Here is a 19,625-nt window from a genome sequence, read left to right on the forward strand (position 1 = left end):
TATAATGGAATAGCACAGGGAATTATACTCATTATCTTATAACAACCTATTCTGGAACATAATCTGCAAAAATACTGAATCACTATGCTGTATACCTGAAACTAACACAATATTATAAATCAACTATACTTCAATAAAAAAGGGGGAATTTGGTAGTACTTATATATTTCTTGATGGAAAAAAAAAACCAGTAAAACCACTATAAATGTGGCATAGCTTATAGCATTATAAGGATATTTTATTTCATTTCCTATACAAGAAACCTCCTTTAAGGAATAAAGTAAAAAAGAAAATCACAATCTGGATTTTCCTATAGGTTTGTGGTGATCATTAGTGCAAGAAAATATAAAAATACCTGGAAAGAATCCCTGTATGTTACATGTCATCAAGTGAAATGTTTGAAAATAGTGACTCAGGGTAAGGAAATTCTATTTCCTTAATTAAAGACAATTATTTTAATTAGTGCAAAGTCATATGTGAAAGTTCTAAAAATTATTTATAATTCGTAACATACTGAACATACCCATTAAGATACCTAATTCTTTAAGTCTTATAAGGAATGAGGCCATTTCCTTTAGCTGTAGGTCATTATTCATAGACAAGTAGGCAAAATGACAACAGAGAATATTTTTCAAGAGTATATAGTGTTTTTATGTTCTACAAAAAAATTTTTATGTTCAATATTCAAATATTTTCTGATTTTAATAAAATATGATTTTATAACTGAACTCCTTCCAATATTAAAGATAGCTCAGTACTTTTTGTACTTAAAGGGTGAGATATAGGTCTTCTGGATAAATGACTACATTTTGGTCTAATTTTCCCCATACAATGATTATACTTCATAGACAAACTAAGTTTACTTGTACCCCAATTGACAATAAGATTTAAATCTTCTGGAAGCAAAGTATTTGGTCTCATATTGTCCTCTCTTATTTTATTACCAAGAGTCTTCTTTGAATTGTGGTTAACACGTTTACAGTCTGCGTTTATCTTCTGGCTTTGACCGACGTGGTGCTTTTTACTGATACATGGGTTTTCCACTCCAGTTGGATATATAATATTCTTGTGATCAATAGAAGGAAAAAACATTTGAGATGATATTTTTCCAAAGGGTCCACTGGGTAAATCTTGGAGATAGCTGGGGAAATGTTGGCTAATTTTATATTCATAGATTGATTTTCTTGAATTTGAATCATCTACTTTGACAGAGTACAGATCATCTATGGTTATATTCTTGTAAGTATCTATTGGACTTTGAGGTGTATTCAACTTTTTGGAATTATGCTGAGGTATGATAGGTAAAATTCCAAGTCCATTTTGTTTTAAGACTAATCCAGTACCAGGAATAAAATGTTCTGGTTCTTCCTGTTTTGACAGATGAGTGATGTTTGTGTTTGAAACAGACTGATGTGCATGTCCATTCACTGCTCTATCTTTCCAGATTAAAGGGTTATATATAACTTGTCCATCAATAGGGCATGAATTGCACTTGTGGAGTAACCAACTGTCAATACATTTCCTATGAAACTTAAAAAAAAGTTATAAGTTAATCAGAGATATATTATCTTGTTTATAATGTATACTATCCATGTAAAATTTTCCCACTTTCATTATTATGTTACTTTTAACACTGTTTCATAATATTGGAAGGTAATAAAATTCATCAAGTTTTATAGAAATATTTTGAAGTTCTCTTAAAAATGTAATTGGTTAGAGATTGATCTTCATTTTCCACATTAAAATGAAAAGACTTCTATGGATGCCATTTTTACAATTTCATTAAAAACTCACTACTTATTCAAGCCATTAATTTCACTGTTGCTTTCTAATGAATGAAAATTATTAAGTAATAAAAATGTCGTAGCCAACTAGAGTTGAAAATTGATATGATGATGGAAGACATAACATGACAAATCACCTTCTAGGGAAGAAAACAAATTATCAGTCATTATAAGTAAGGGTGACTCTAAAGCTATACAAGTTTGTTTATTAAAACAACTTTATCTCAGAAAAAACCTGGTTACCACTACATAGTGATTCAGCAACTTTAGACTTTGATTCCAGTAAGTTCATTTGAAATAATAATAAACTATGTCAAATTAAGCATTTCTGTTTCATCTAAAGAATCATAAAAATAACATTAAAAAGTTAGTATTCTATAAGCCTTTTCCTTTTACAGGTAACTAAAGTAGATAAAAGAATCTAACTTAAAGTGCCACTTTATCTTTCCTCAATAGTTTATACAGAAATGAATCCTAATTAATAGGAATCTATCCTTGGGGGGCAGAACTGCCTTCTCAATAGTCTCCGCTCTAGCATTCTGCACACACTGTTCAATTTGAATATCTCTGCTCATAATTTAACTAAAAAGTAAAAGGAGAGACTTAAATTGCCACTTCATTTGTTAAAACTGGCCCTACAGGGAAAGTCAAACTAAAATGATGTGACTTCTACCTTGTGAGTACATGGTAGCAATCTTGTATGCTGACCAGGATGAAATGCCTTCAAACAAAGTCGACACTGGTAGCCTGGAGCAAGCAGCTTACTATTCTTTGTGATTAGTAAGAGAGGCAGTGACCTTACCACGTGTTTTGGTGTGTAAACTTGGCTGAATGAGAAAAACAGAGAGACATGAATGGTCATATGTGATTGTAGATAAGGAAGTAATCAATAGTACAGGTAATAACCTCCAAATAAATAATGGGAATGAACCCAGTGCTTTCTAGAACTGAAGATAATAAATCTTGTACATTATAAAGTTACAAAATCTATTGCATTGATCTTGAACAAGATGGATCCAACTTCAACATCAACTTCATAAGGAACAAAATTTAATTTAGTCATTTCAAATAAAAATACTAACCTGAATGTTTTTGATTTGCACTTTTTAACATCAATGAAACCAGAAAATAATTTTGGTGAGAACCATATACTCAAATTATTTCAGAATGAGCCAACAACACACAGACTTGTGTTTAGAAAAATACAACCCAATTCACTCTGTCATCTGGTAGGAAGTAAGATGCATGGTAAACCATATTAAATATTCCAGGGTACTATTATAAACTGGTAGGTCATAATCTATGAGGAGACTTATTTCACTTGCGGTACATGCTTATAAGCTCTGTATTGTTAGACCATGTTAATGAACTCTAAAGATACCAACCCCATTTTTGTACCAAAAGTACCAACAAACATAACTAAGATTATACAATGTAAATCTGATGCCACTAGCAACTGATAAAACAGATAAAACAAATATTTAAAAACAAAATCTTGGTTAAAAGATTAGATGCATTCCTATTATTCAAAAGTCATTCAGAATAAAGTTCAAATATATTCTTTAGAAAACTTTATACTTCTCATTACTCTTCAGATAAACTTTCAACATGCTACAAAAATTGCTGTTACCAAGGTCATTTAATTGTCAACTAAAAAAGATCTCTGTGTTTCTATTATTTCAGGTTGTTAATCACTTTTTAAAAAAATCTTGAAACTCTCTCCTTTTATTTATTCAATTTTCTCTGCCTAGAATGTCCTACTATCCCTAATATTCTCGTCTCACCCCACAATATCTCCTAAACCATTACTTATACAATTTATCATTCTAATAGGTTGAAGTGTGATACCCAGCCAGAGCCGAGGGAAATGGAGATGGAGAGCCTTTGTATAGGCTCCTTTCATACCCACAAAGCATTTTATGCTCCACAAGAGTTGTGGTCTCTGAAGTGTGTGGAGCACCCACAGGGCATGGGCTAGATATACACTGGGTTGGATAGAAATCTATCTATCTATCTATCTATCTATCTATCTATCTATCTATCTACTATATATATGTGGGATAGAAATACATATATACACACATATATATGTATAAACAAGCACAATTTTTGTTTGGTTAATTCATTGAAATTGTCCTTTGAAAATATTTCAATTTTATCCCATCCTATTAAAATGAGCTTTGTATATATTTTATAGTGTACCTAATATATTAGTTATACACGGTATGTTTAATTTTCTTTAATTGATACAAAATATGGCAAAAGGTTTGGATGACTGTCCACTAGTCAGGGTTTTGAAATACAACCAATTCCCTTAGGACTCTCCTTCCCTGGGGGTGGAATAGAGGGCAATAAGGAAAGAAAGACTTCCTTCCCATAGAGGCCATTTACTTCAAAGCAAATCTCAAAGCTCCCTGTATTTTTTCTTTACATAACATATATCAGTTCTAATTTTACATTTATTTAGATGATCACTTAATTGCTGAGGAAACTAGATATCCCTAATACCTAGTACAATCTCTGGTAGAATTAATAATAATAATAGACAGCATTATTTGAATATTTACTGTGTGTATTAATTCATTTCACACGTACAAAATTCCTATGAGACTGGTTTTATAATTATCCCCATTTTAAAGATAAAAATGTGGCAAGGAGAAGTGAAGTAACTAGCCCAAAAGTTACATAGCCAACTTATGGTTGTACTAGGATTGGATTTAAGCATTCTGACTCCAGAGCCTTGCTCTTCACTTGAATACTATGTCACCTAGTATATATAATAAGTACTCAATATATATTTATTGAATAAAGAAATGAATAAAACTTATCTGAACTGAAAAATTATTTAAATATCCCAAGAAATATAAATTTCACTGAGAATCTCACCCTTGCTTTTCTTGAAAATGTGGCATCTTTTCTAGCTCATTTTTAATATCTATATATTTTACAGTTTCATCTGATCTTTTTTCCATCGATCTCCATTTTTGATTTCTCTTCTGTAATAGGTAAAAGGTGAATGTTACTTTGCAAACTGTGGAAGCTTTTATCTTGTGCATTAAATCAGTAGGCTGTGTATCAATAACATAATAATGTAAATAAATACTCATCATTTTAAAAGATAGCTTTTTAACACATTAAAGAATTTGCAAATTGTTAGTGAGTCTAATATACTGTTGCAAAGCTACTATAACATTACTTTTTAAGGTAAAAATATTTATCTATTAATCAAAAATGGTAATTGTGGATGTTTTATCTTGTATAGTAAGTAGATGTTAGCATTATTATTCAGCATCAGGAGATACTTATTTACTTGTTAGATTCAAATGATAGCAATAAAATTCCATGATGTAAGAAATTTTAAAACCGTAAATGGTTGTCAGTAACATTATAAGTCATTTTGTAGTGTTGAGATCTTTTTTTAAAATGAATTTTCTAGCTTGATGGCTATAATTTCTGTCCTTAAGATTTATGTATGATATCATTACATATTTGCTATTGTGTTGGATTTTATAAATTACCAATGTAAGAACTGATTGCCTATAAATCCTTATGAAAAAGAGTTATCCAAAAATTATGGTCTTTGGTTTTTATTCAAACACAGTCAGCTCTATTCCAGAGGGTTACCTATTCTTATATTTTACTTAGATTTACGACACGAAGATACAAACACTATATGAAATTCAAGATGGATACTGTACCTCACGAAATGTAAATGAGTGAGAAAGATGGCAGCAGCTATCAAAACAATCCTGGCATAAGTGATATTCTATACATTTGGTACACCTAAAAATGCAAAACACGAAAACATACAAGAAAAAATCCAATTATTTTGATTGTTTTTGGTGAAAAATTCTGGCCAAAATTTCCTGGGAACTATGCAGATATGACAAGGCCCATCTTAAATCTCACCCCATATTAGCTTCCTGTTGCTACTGAAACAAATTACAACAAATTTAGTAGCTTAAACAACACTTTATTATCTTACAGTTTTGTAGGTCAGAAGTCTGACATGGGTCTCAATGGGTTTAAAATCAAGGGGTCCACAGAATGGTATTTCTTTTTGGAGGCTATAGAGATCTGTTTCTTTGCCCTTTCTTCTAGAGGCTGCCCACCTTCCTTAGCTTAGCTCGTGGCACTTTCCTCCATCTTCAAAGCAAGCAATACAGAATCTCTCTGTGCCTTTCTTCCATAGTCACATATCCCTTTGACTCTCTTCTTTGCTGCCCTCTTCCACTTTGAAGAACTCTTGTGATTATACACTGAGCCCAGGCAATCCAAGATAACCTCCTTATTTCAAGGTCAGATGACTAGCAACCTGAATTTCATCTGCAACCTTAATCCCCCTACAACATATAACCTAACATACAGGTTCTGGACATGAGGATGTGGATATATTTGGGAGGGCATTATTTTGCCTACCACATATCCCTACAATGATGTCTTCCTGGAATGCTTTATCTTTCATTTATCTCTTTTTCTAAGTTCCTTTAGGATGTACAGCCTATTGGACATTCTATCATTTGATTACCCAGTGTTTTCCTATTATTTCATGAATGTTAGAGTTATACTTAGCAGAATACTTCTTGAAAACAGGAATTGTACTATATTCTTTCTCTGTCCTCACAAAATAGAAAAAAGTATATGTATAAAAAGTTTGCAATAAAAATCATTGATATACTAAAAAACTTCATTTTCCACAAAGCTCAATCTAAACATGTATCACTTATAAAAATTTTGCCACAGAGAATTTTAATTTACTTTCAGCAATATTCACCAAAAATAACATTTCAAGCAAATAGTTATTTTCTTACTCAAGTTATCACAGAATTAGAAGACTATTTCCAAGAGAAATCTGGGAAAATATATCCTTCAGACATCTTAGAAGCAGCAAGTATTAATTTATTCATTATTACTGTTTATACATACAGGGAAGATTCTTAATAATTAACATCAACCAATCAAAGCAATGGTGCGGTTTATTCAATACATCAAATTATGCTGGGCTACAAAAAGTTAAGTATCTCTATATTTTAATATATATATATGATAGTTTTGGAATTAACTTCTTAAAAGGTAAGTAGCTATATTATGAAACTTTAATGAAGAGGAACTGAAAAGCTTTCTAGTTTACCTTATCTGCTACTCAAACCATTACTAAAACTACCAGAAATAGTTTTTTCAGGCTAACAGCTGAAATGTTAGCAGTTGAGGGATTGGAAGGAGATATGGATGTGAATAATTGTGAGCCAAATGCATAGAGAAGTTATTCTGAAAGGAGAGTGCAGAGCAGCAGGCAGGAAGCAGAACAGTGGAGAATGCCTGTATTGCGGGGTAGTAGGAAGAATCACCCTTGGAGACAGAAAGAGCAGTCAGAGGGACAGAGGAGAGCATTGTCATTAACAAAATACTTAAAAGCAAGATTTGAGATAATTTACCAGAGCCACCCACGCATTAACAATTTGAGGAATAGATCACTATAAAAACTGAAAATTTTACACCATGGCTTTCACCCGTCCTTGTCACCCCCAGCTGTTCCTCCCAACCCACCTTTCCACACATTACCTTAGCCCCTTATTGTTCTTACCCACCCCTCTTGAAAAAATTCAGATTGCCCCCAAAATGGCTGCTAATGCCAAATATCAAGTCTTTCCTTTTTCTAGAATTCTCTTTAACCAACATTCCTGAAACTAGCTGAACACCTCCTGCTAAACCTTATAAAAATTCTGCCCTTCTTCCTCAAGTGAGCTTTCTCAGGCTTGCTGTTTTCAATAAAGACTTTTGTTAATGGTGCTCTGGTTGATTTACTTCTATGTGACACATTGAGAAAACAAAGGACTAAAACAGTTTAAAGGAGAAAGTTATCATTCACCATTGGGGGTGATTAGAAACAGTTTTATGGTTTTATGAGAGGGTTTTAAAAATATTAATTAGACTCATCATAATTTAATTCCAGGAAGACTGAAAAGTAAACTGATGCATTTTAGAAAAAATTTTAACAAAGACTGAAGCAAAATATTTTCTTCTTAACATACAGTTAAGATTTCAATTAAGAAAGCACAATAACCCAACCATAGCAATTAATTGATGTTTTATTGTGGAATTGTGGGGAAGTTTGAGGAATACTCAAAAAGTAATGAAAATTTCTTTCTCTAATAAGTATCTTGTTGTTGTTAAGGTATAAGATGTGAAAGAAAACAAAACATGCATCATTGCAGTTTGGAGTTGGGGAACTCGAGTTCAATTGATCTAGTCAATATCCCTCTGGCTCAGTCCTAGGAGTTTTTGGCAATGACCTCATTGGTGGTTCAAAGAAAGTTACGGGGGTGAGAGGTCTATCTAGCAGGGCTCTGAGCTTGGAAACTCATTTAGGCCAAACTACAAAGCCTGTGTTCAGAGCTTCCAAGAAAGGATGCTACTTCAGACTCTCAACCTAGACTGGAATGCAAAGCCAATACTCTGAGTAAAGAAAATAACACAACTGAAATTATTAAGGTACTGGGATGACACAGATCACTAGTCTGAAAATCCTAAATAAGTAGCCATCTTTAAGGCAAACACACTATATAAAGGAGGAAAAGAAGGCTAAATGACTAGTACTCTAATGTTCAAAGTTCCCTAAAATTAAAAAAAAAAGTTAGACTACAAATTTATAATATTACTGATCGATACTTACTTATAACACTTCCCCTCAACTGGAAATCGTTGACAGTTATTACAGGGAATTCCAAGGTGTTTGTCTAGTCGTTCTTTCTCAGCTGTAGTCACAAGTTTGCTAGAGTTTTTGAATTCCTCTAAAATAAGTTTTAATGGTGCAAAGTCTTTCCTACACAAGGGACATTTCAACATGGAAGTGTGTGATAGCTTATCCTGATAATTAGCTAAGATCTTCATGCATTTTATATGAAGACTATTGCCACAGCCAAACCTGTTAGAAATAAAATTCAAGTTTACCATTTGTATACAGCAAAGTTATATATATATATATATATATATATATATATATATATAAGTTTTCTGTGCTACCATCTGTATTTCCTATAAAAATAGATTCTGAACTGATTATCCAGATATAGCTTGATTACACACATAAACACTATTTTATCTATGTAAGCTAATCTATCATATTTAATTTAGCACATCAGAATTCCAAACAAAATCTTCCCCATTTCAATGAAATGGTGGTAAAAGACTTTGCATCATTATAATATTTTTCATTTTTAAAGTGAGAGTGCATATAGTCTTAACAAAAAGGAAAATTATAACAATAATTATTATTTTTAAGTAAAAAGCATCACTGAGAGCAGGGGTGTCAATTTATTTTTCTAGAATTCACACAATATGACTGTGGTTGTACCCAATAAATATCTGCTGAGAGAAATAATATTTGGGGAAATAGTAATTTTAAAATATGTAAAAAAGCAGCTATGTGAAAAAAATACAATGTGGATGAAAATTTTGGTAAATAATCAGGAAAAAAAAAGAATTGAAAATTTCAATACCAAATGGTTGCCCAAATTTTCCAAGTCCAAATTTACAGTGCCTTTGAAGAACAGTTAAGTACAATACTCTCAATAAACATTTATGTATAAGTGATATTTTGAATTATTTAGTTTTAAAGATAAAATTTAGAAAAGCTGAAGAGAATTTTTATCATTTTAAAGTAAAATAATCTTCACTTTCAGAAAAATTGTAACTACTCTAATCTGTGGCATTTATTCATGTGTATAAAACAGAAACATGAAAATTATCTACTTTAATAACTTAAAGTGAAAAAGTAAATAAAGTGGAGTTATTTTTTAACTTTCACCCTTTAAAATGTAGCCCAGAAATATTTAGAGTTAGAACAGGACCTCTCACGACATGTTAGGAAATAAAAGAAGGCCAATTAAGTATATTTGTTTAAATATGTATTATTTTTCTATCAGCATGTTTCATAACATAATATACTACAAATATATTAATTAGAATTTTTCCATAAGTTTCTAGAATCCAAAGAAAAATCATGTCACCTGCAAAAGGTGACAGGAAGCTTTTTCTCTAAAAGTACTTCTTGACAAATAGAGCAGATATCATCTGAACTAATTTCCTTCTGTTTAATGTAACCATCTTCTTCAATCTGTGCATTTTCATTGTTCGTTCCTTGTTGGGGAGTTTGAACTCGATGTATCCCTCGAAGCAAGTCGCTGATTTCTCTTTCCACAAGACCTAACTGCAAAGCAGCTAACGATAAATTCCGAAGTATTAAAATTCAGCGGCAAATTGGAGACAAAAAAACAATTTAGGCAGAAAGTTAGCATTTTTTCCCCAAATATCAGAAAGATTGGTTGAATTATTACACTGACATTTACCACTTGTCGTATTCCTTTCAGAGCCAAAAGGTCAGAAAAGAGTCATTTATAAAAAGAAGTTATCTCTTGTTTTCCTGTTACTGAAAAGAGTCAGTGTAACCAGTTCATTATAAAGGTTTCAGATTAATTATATGACAGTGTTCCTCCTTGGATTGGGGCTATAATCATCTCTTATATTTTTTTTTTTTTTTTTTTTTTTTTTTTTGCGGTACGCGGGCCTCTCACTGTTGTGGCCTCTCCCATTGCGGAGCACAGGCTCGGGACGCGCAGGCCCAGCGGCCATGGCTCACGGGCTTAGTTGCTCCGCGGCATGTGGGATCTTCCCGGACCAGGGCACGAACCCGTGTCTCCTGCATCGGCAGGCGGACTCTCAACCACTGCGCCACCAGGGAAGCCCAATCTCTTATATTTTGATCTGTTCTCTTGTTCATAAACAAATATTTATCATCATACAGGAGTATTAAAAAGAAATGGACACAAATACAGAGAGAAGAGAGATTCGAGTAGTTAGTGTAATTAACATTTGTTAGATGAATAAATTAGTAAATAGATAATGAGAGAGCAAGACATAGTTGCACCTATTTTCCTTAGTTTTACGTCCCTACAAGTGTCTCGGTAGCCACATTCTTCATGGATTTGGTCAGTATTCCTCAGGACAATCTGTTGGGAACTATATTGCCTATACATTTGGGATACACAGTCTTTGAATTCTGAATTTTCTCCATCCTGCTGTCCTACTAAGAAATGGTGTACTAAGTGCATATATATATATATATATATTTTTTTGCGGTACGCGGGCCTCTCACTGTTGTGGCCTCTCCCGTTGCGGAGCACAGGCTCCGGATGCGCAGGCTCAGCGGCCATGGCTCATGGGCCCGGCCACTCCGCGGCATGTGGGATCTTCCCGGACCGGGGCACGAACCCGTGTTCCCTGCATTGGCAGGCGGACTCGCAACCACTGCGCCACCAGGGAAGCCCCAGTGCATGTAGTTTTGATCAAGGCATCCTAGATTCCCTTTTTCTCTGGCCCATTCCCATGCCCCTCCTCTTTCCCACTTCTTAACATGCCATAATTTAAATGCCCGTTGTTATTGGTCCCCTTGAGTTCTATTCATTTTATGTATTCTTTAATACATAGAGATTAAAAAATCAGTTGCAAGATAATGAAAAGCTCCATTGTCCCTAAAAAGATTACCAATTAAACACTAACAATACTGAAAACATCACAGTTACATTTCAATACAGAAATCTCTGTTCCTTGTCTGTGATGTCATGGCGGGTGGAATGTGGGAGGATATCATACTTTAATTAACCATTACTTTGGAGGATGAGGGCTATTTGTCACAGAGACACAGCAACATCTGCTTCCTAAAAAAATGAGGAGGAAACTGAAGAACAAAAGATTGTGCTTTGGGGGATAAAGATTCTCTAGAGCAGCAGAAATACGGAAACACAAAATTTCACAAGAGGAGCTGGCTACAAACTGTTCTATGTGGTATAACATGAATTGGAGAATAAAAAGGAGAAACAAACTCTTCTGAAATTAATTTCAGAAGAAAAATTAATGTATGAGATTGTAAAAGAATATTCTTTTATAAAGGAGAGCAAGACAGCTAACCTAATCAGATATCATGATGTATTATAAAAAAACAAAACTCACTATAAAAATTATGAAACAAGGATGAAAAGAAGCACTATTTAATAGCTGTTATTGAGATAACGAGGTAGAAATATGGAGAAAATTTAATTACTTCAAACCAAATACCAACCTCCAATTTATATCAATACAACTACACATGGAAGCTATAAAGAATAAAAATAAAGTAGAAAAGCTAGCAGAAAAAAAAATCTCTAAAATACTATGGAAGAAAGACAACCTTCAAAGTATCAAAACAATATACATGAAAAGTAAAAATGGTCAGATTTAGCAACACACAAAAATCCATATACATATATATAAAACAAAATTTAATGAAACCATATAAAAAAGAATTATGACATTAGGAAGACATTTGCAAAGAGGGGTAATCCCTATATTTAGGAAGAGTGTGTAGTTTTATCCCAATAAATAAATAGCCAAAGTTTAATTTACACATGTAGTACAAATATTAAAGTCAACATATGTTCAATTTCATTAATGTCAAAAGAAAAGTGAGTTAAAATCAAAATGAGGTGCAGACACAGAATAAAATCTAAATAAAAGGTAATAAATAAATAGAATGTTACTTCTTGTTTGCCTTATGTTATTTTCTCTTTTTATTTGAAAAAGTTATTTCAGGGCATTTTAGATTCTAAGGGTATATTAGATGTATAGAAGGATGAAAACTATTTCTTTCTTAATTTACTAGGAATGAATAGATTACTATGAACTTTGTATCTGTTATTTTTTCCCACTTTGTGTGACTTAGTCTTTTTTTCTAATATTATAGAAATATTATTAGCTTTTCAAAATACTTCCATGTGTCTTTATTTTCTTTGGAGACTTAAATATGCTGTTAATGTCTTCCATTTAATGCTTAAGTAATATGGTTAAATATGCCTAAAACATGAATCCAAAAAGTAAAGCTAGCAGAAAATTGATATACTGCTGAAATAATAAATCAGCAAAAGTATTGCTATAAAGCAATACCTATGGGTGACAGACATAAAAATATTAATACTTAAAAAAAGGAAAAAAAACTCAAACTCACAGATACAGAGAACAGATTGATAGTTGCCAGGCCAGGGGATGGCTAGGGGGTAGGAGAAATGGCTGAAGGTGGTCAAAAGGTACAGACTTCCACTTACAAAATAAATAAATCATGGGGACATAATGTACAGCATGGTGACTATAGTTAATAGTACTCTGTTGCATATTTGAAAGTTGCTAAGGGAATAAATCTTAAAAATTCTTATCTCAAGAAAGAAAAGTTTAACTATGTGTGGTAATGGATGTTAAGTGGATTAATTGTGTTGATCATTTTGCAATATATACTTACATTGAATCACTATATTGTATACCCAAAACTAATATAATGTTATATGTCAATTATATCTCAGTAAAAAAAATAATACTTTTACTGCAAGATCCAGTTAATGAGACTTCTGGCTACAGAAATAATTGAGAGAAGAAAAAGTTTCATTTATAAAGAATATAACAGGTAGTCAGAAGTAAATTAAATGTCTAAAACAGAAGAATGTTAAATAAATTATGATATACCATACACTAACATGATATATCATAATTTATTTAACATTCACTGATGACTTGAATGAGAGAGACTACATAGCACTGAAAATATAAAGTAACAGTGTGTGACAAAAGCAGAACACAGAATTCCCACAGACTATTAGGTATACATAAATACAAGGTCAAAAAAGAAAATAGAAAATAAAAGGTTTATTATATCTTTGTGGTGGGGATTTTAAAAATTTTCCTAAAATGCAGTTTTTATTTTAGCCATAAATATTTAATTGAAAAAAGGACAAGATGGCATTTACTAGATGTTGTATTTAGGAAAAACCATTAGGTAATAAAGCTAGGTTTTACTGGGAAGCATTTGTTGGGTGATGGGAAATAATATTCAGTGTTCAAAAACTGGTATCTTTATAAAAAATTCCTATGTAATCATCTTTATAGGTCTTCAAAAATAAAAGAGAGTCTCAGGTTTCTTGTATGCAACACTAGGGCACAAATAATTGTTTCGATTTGTTTTAGAAAAGAATCTATGAATGATGTTCAAAATGCTTCTGCTTCACTACCTTCTTCTCCAAACTTATGTACATACTTTACATAATATTTTAATAATTGTTTATAGCTTTCTTGAATTACTTTAATTTTCAAACTTTCATTTAAATGATAAATTTCAACATTATTGAGACTTATACTTTCTTTGAATATTTGTGCACAAAGGATTTTCGCAATGTTGAGTAGCTAAAACGTCTTTTAAATATGAGGTATAAAAATATTTTATTTTAGTAGGAAATATAATTTTTCAAAATTAATATATAGGATCAAATTTAAACATTAAAAAAATTTCCTACTATAGGGATATTTATAAAAAGAATAAGACGTGGTTTCTGCCTTCAAGAGCACAAAGGATAATATGATATAAAGTATTAGATTGATCCATATGAAATTGCTATATTTGTAGATGAAAAAATATTGGCAATTCATATGATTCAATTTATAAAAAAGATCACCTAGTAGAGTTCCTGACTAATATGCAGTACAATAAATATTTGTTGAATGTAATTGGGTAGAGCTGCACTGTTCAATATTGTAGCCATTAGCCACCTGACATGTGGATAGTGTGACTGAAAATTGAATGTTAAATTTTGTCTTATTTAAATTTAAATGGAAAACTGATAATCTATAGTTTCTGGAAAATGTATGTTTATAACAATTTGGGTATTATATGAATTTATTTTTCAACTAAATATTTTATGATGTTTAAATGCAGATCAAGCATTTCCAATGAAAATATAGTGTCTGAGGTGAGATGCATTGTAAATGTAAAATACACACTAGATTTTGAAGGCAGTATGAAAAAACATTAAAAAAATCATAATTTTTATATTGATTACATGCTGACATGATATTTTGATGTATTGGGTTAAATTATGTTATTAAAACTAATTTTCCTGTTTATTTTTACTTTCTATAATATGTTACCAGAAAATTACATATGTGGTTCACATTATATTTCTGTTGGGTAGCCCTAGTATAGAAGCTTGTGAAAATGGTATGGAAAATAGTGTAGATAATAACTAAGACTTTGGAGAGGATGTGAATATTTAACTTCAGATGTATACAATGGAGAAACAGAAGAAAACAATATCCATGAACTCGTCCAACATAATTATTGTGTATGAAGGGATTGGGAGAGAGGATGAAGAACAGAGTAGGTGACATTTCAGAAAGAACCTTTTGTCTACAATGTGAAGGAGAAAGCAACAAAGTGCAGGTGCTGGAAACAAGGAGGCTACAAAGAACAGTACTAAGGGCTGATGAAGGTTGAACAAAGGTAAGAATGAGGATGGGGAAGTAAAATCACTGTTGAGAAGTAGGTAGGATGTAACATAAACAGGATTTGTTTATGAGAGAAGAGGATGAGAAAGAAAAAACAAGAAGAATGCCAAGGTTTCTAGCTCTGGAGACTAAAGAAGAAGGAAAGCCAATATGTGAGGTAGGGAATACAACAGGAGAGCACATATGGGGGGAATTTACTATTCAAAATGCCTGTGGGACCTCCAAAATTGTGGTGCTCAGAAGGCAGCTGGAAATACTGGTCTGCTGATAAGATGTGGAAATCACTGTTACAGAGGTAACAGATGGAGACAGAAAATATGAGATGTTTCTAAGAAAATGGGTAGAGAGAAGAATACAAAAGAAAAATCCCTGTGAAACACTAATATTAATTTATTATCTAGTAGGACTTTGAAATGTCAACTGTGCTTGTAATTATATAACAGTTGGGGGGAATGAACTTGCCTAAACAGAACCAATACCCTGAATTTAAAAAAAATTGAAAACTGATTATCACTTTAATTCTTTATGAATATTATAAACTTTTATTAATAAATGTTAAATGCCTTTGCAGTTCTTAGATGAGTCTAGTATAGGTTAAATAAATCTTTGCAGGAAACATTTCCATAATGATAGCATCTTTATTACAAAATGTATAAATCTAAATAACCTGTGATAGAATTATTTTTCTTTCTCTTATTTTTGAGGACTCTAGAATTTAATTTTAAATTAAATTTCAAATTGAAAATTATAAAAAATTTCATATGCCTGACTTTAAACTCAATGTAGGTACTGACAAAAACTATTTAACTGTAAAATACATTTTTTTTTTTGCAAAAAAACTTGTCAGTAAACATTTTTAAATGAAATTATGTATCATGTCAACTATTTCTGGGACCTGAAAAATTACATTTGTCATTTTTCTCATAATTAAAATAAATTTAGATACAGAAACTACTGTAAATCCTTGCTTAGAATTCATGAGGGAAAGTTTTTCTACTGAAAACCTGGCCATTATTTCACCTCATTTTTTATTAAGTGCTTTTTAATGTGACATGACATATAAAGTTACATTTTTTGTTATATAGGAAGAAAAATGTTCCAAGTCTCTTAAATGTAACAAACTGTGTTACAGTTTTCAGATTGTCTGGACAATAACTGTCTAAATTTAGAATATGTCTAAATAAACAATTGTTAAATTTGTTAACTTCAAATTAGTAAAAACATACAAACACAACTTACATTCATGATTCCTTGGAAGCCTGAATTTTTTCAACAAGACCCTAATATTCAAAAGTAGAAAAACAAAATAAAACATTTATTTCTGACATAACCTCAAAAGGTATTATTAATTTTAGAATAGGAATGGCGTTACAGAATTTATATTGCTGAAAGTGTTAGGGATAAACTTAAAATTCTCATCAGCTTTCTGTTACAAGAGTCGTTAAATTTTTGTTTTAAAATAAGCATATGTGAAAAAAGTATGATACATGGAAACAAAAGACATTTGCAGTAAAGAGATTTGTCGGAGAGAGTCCATGTATTTCTTTATGACATAGGGTAGCTCACAAAGAGAGGTTAGTGAGGGAATCTAAATATTCACAGCACTCTTTTTAAACTTCCCTGGAAGTTTCTTACTCTTGGAAATGGAGGAATTTTCTGGATAGAGTAACAAATGACTGTTTTCCTATACATACCACTTTAACGTATGACAGAAAAATACTTTCAAATATCACCAATTAAAATGGAATATGACTTTTTTTTAAAAAGTGGGAAATATATATTAAATTCCTACTTAAATATATTAAATATACTTTAGTATGTTAAATACTTGGATTATATTTCCATTACGTTTATGGTAAATATACTGTAAAAAAATAAGTTACACTACATAAAGATCAGACCAGAATGTCCTTGCTCTGAGGAAGCTGGCATAAAATAAAAATGGAAAAAGCCTATTTTATGTATAATAATAAAACCAAATTGCAAATTTTGAAGGGACCATATTTTATATTTTTATGCTAACTAGAGCAAATAACTTGTGTTAGTAGATGCTCAATAAAAACTGATCAAAACAACAAAAAACTTGGTAAATAAAAGCATTAAAAATAATAGCTATATGTGTATATACTGTTTTCTAACCTATAAAGAAAAGCATTAGAAATATGAGATACACACTTTTCTTAATTTCTTGTTTGATTTTTTTCTATTAAAATATCAATTACAAATTTTCTATAATATAATTAGTGATTTGTTGGTATAAGTATAGTAGGTAAACAAATGAGTTGATATGGGTTTAAATTACATGGAAGGAATTTTTTTGTTTTTCATTTCTGGGATCACCTACAAACAGGTTCTGACTAGAGGAAAAATTTTAGATTTGACAGAAGTAATCTTCAGCAGAGTCCTACTACAATCTTAAAAGATTCATAGTCAAATGCTTATTGAAAAGGAAAACAGTAAAATTTAAAAATATCATAATGAACCATGCAATTATCATCAGTGATGTGAACAGGGGAGATTTTTTGTTTTATTGTTAGATTTCACCTTTGTATATAATGAAAATCTAAACATTGATTTTTTTCTTATTAAAAACAATAACATTCCAAACATGTAGAGGTGGTAGTATGCTTACCTCACTTTAATTTTGAAACCTCACTTAATTTTGGGGATGAAATAAAATACCCAAAACGATATTGACAAGCTACAACCATTTTACCTTTAAGTTCTCCCAACACCAAATTTCTTTAATCTTGCAGTACTCAAGCCATGAAAAAAGCAAAACATGTAATATACCAAGATGTTCCTTCGTGGAAGAGCTTCATTACAATGTCACTTACCAGCATATATGCTTACAAAGTTCCCCTCCTTTCAGAAATATGGAACAATTACAAACATGAGGATTTCCTAGAGAAACCTTCAAAAGAAAAATGCATCCTTAAAAAAAGTTCCAGTCAGTTTTTAGAGTTATAGAGTAAAATTAATAGATAATTGGATTAAAAGAGATTTCAAGAGATATTTTAGTTTAGGTGACTCCAAAAGGTTGAACATAGTCTATCGGAACATCTTAATTCTTGACACAAGTCTAATTTTTCACTTCCTTATTCTTTGCCTTGTTCAACAAATTGCATTGTCAGCTAAGACTGTTTTTAAGAGACCTACATTCAGGCAAGTGAAAAGAAATCTAATTTTAAAACCTTGAAAAAACATCTATAAATTTTTAACTGAAAGGAAATTCTACTTTGCAATGGAGCTAAAGACCTTTTTGTAAAGTAGTTCTTCTGGGGTTTTTGTTTTGTGCGTTTCAATTGGTGAGTTTATTTAATTTTATTCAAGAAAACTAATTTTATTCACAAAGTCTATACTGGCTTAAACTATTTATTAAATGCCCTAAGGGTTATAAAGTGAAAAAAGGACGTCTGAGAAAAGCAGCATGACACTAAATTAAAAATTTTCAAGTCAACTCCTGGGAGGTAGAGTGGTGGCTGATTTTTGAGTGGTGAGAGTAGGATATGCGAATATGAATTATCTGTGGTCTTTCAGCAAAATTAAAAAGAATTTTTATTCATTAAGACATTTCCAAGAAATCACCATTTAAGCCATACTTTAAAAGGGTCTTGTTGTAGCTTCAGACTAAAAAGTAAAGAAAACCCAATTTTATTTATTTAGCAAATATATACGGCTTGTAAACAGATTGTACAATTTTCATTTCGTTTGAGTTACAGAGTTAGTGACTGCTAACGGATCTGAGAACGCACGTAAATGCAAACCATATATTCAGATAAAATGTCTCCCGTTTTTAAACCCAGAGATCAAAGGCCATCATCTTAGAAGAGTTGGATGCAATTTGGAGTCCTAACCTCCAATAATGGAACTTTTCTAACAAATACTATTTCGCTCTGCAATGTGCACATCTTTAGAGTCTGGAACACTCGCGGGTGGGGTTCGGCAGCGAGTGGCTACATACAAGGTGGGCCTAGGGGGACCGCACGGATCGGCCTGGCAGGGAGCCAAGACAGGTTGGGGGCGGTAGTTACTCGGAAATCCCTGTTTTCCGGCTCTTCCTCTCTCAGTAGAAAGGAGGTGGGGCCCATCTCTCGTAGGACGTAGATGCTGCTGCTCAGCGCCTGGTCTTGCTGCCAGCTGAGGCGGTCGCTAAAGTGTCTTCGCCTTTCAGAGGCCTTACAGCCTCCGCGAAGCATCTTGCCTGGGTAGGGGCGAAGGGAGCCCCTCCGCAAGGCTTTCAGAGTCGCCCGTCGGTCTCCATGACAACCGCGTGTCCGCCCGTTGCCTTGGAGACGGCGGTTGAGTCGCAGTGTCCCAGAGTGCCTTGCGCGGAGGTTTGCTTCCGCAGCTCACCCTCGCCTCCACTCCTTTCTGAAGCGACACTCCTGACTGTAGAGTGTTTCTAATACCCAAGTGGCTGATTTAAAAGCTGGTGGCCAAAGTCATCGCTGTCAAATCTCTCGCGTTCCTTCTGCTGGT

The 19,625-nt window shown here is 32.3% G+C and overlaps 1 protein-coding gene across 1 annotated transcript; it reads right to left on the reverse strand.

Annotated features, from left to right (window-relative positions):
* Window positions 1-717: 717 nt before the first annotated feature.
* Window positions 718-19,342, reverse strand: ZSWIM2 (zinc finger SWIM-type containing 2). Its single transcript, XM_059055234.1, has 9 exons — window positions 19,178-19,342; window positions 17,981-18,057; window positions 16,383-16,423; window positions 9,794-10,004; window positions 8,458-8,709; window positions 5,483-5,567; window positions 4,671-4,780; window positions 2,458-2,611; window positions 718-1,530 (listed from the first exon to the last, which is right to left on the reverse strand). The coding sequence occupies exons 1-9, from the start codon at window positions 19,340-19,342 to the stop codon at window positions 718-720; spliced, it is 1,908 nt and encodes a 635-aa protein (XP_058911217.1).
* Window positions 19,343-19,625: the final 283 nt, after the last annotated feature.

The sequence above is a fragment of the Kogia breviceps genome, chromosome 2, assembly GCF_026419965.1.
Source record: "Kogia breviceps isolate mKogBre1 chromosome 2, mKogBre1 haplotype 1, whole genome shotgun sequence".
Classification (NCBI taxonomy): domain Eukaryota; kingdom Metazoa; phylum Chordata; class Mammalia; order Artiodactyla; family Physeteridae; genus Kogia; species Kogia breviceps.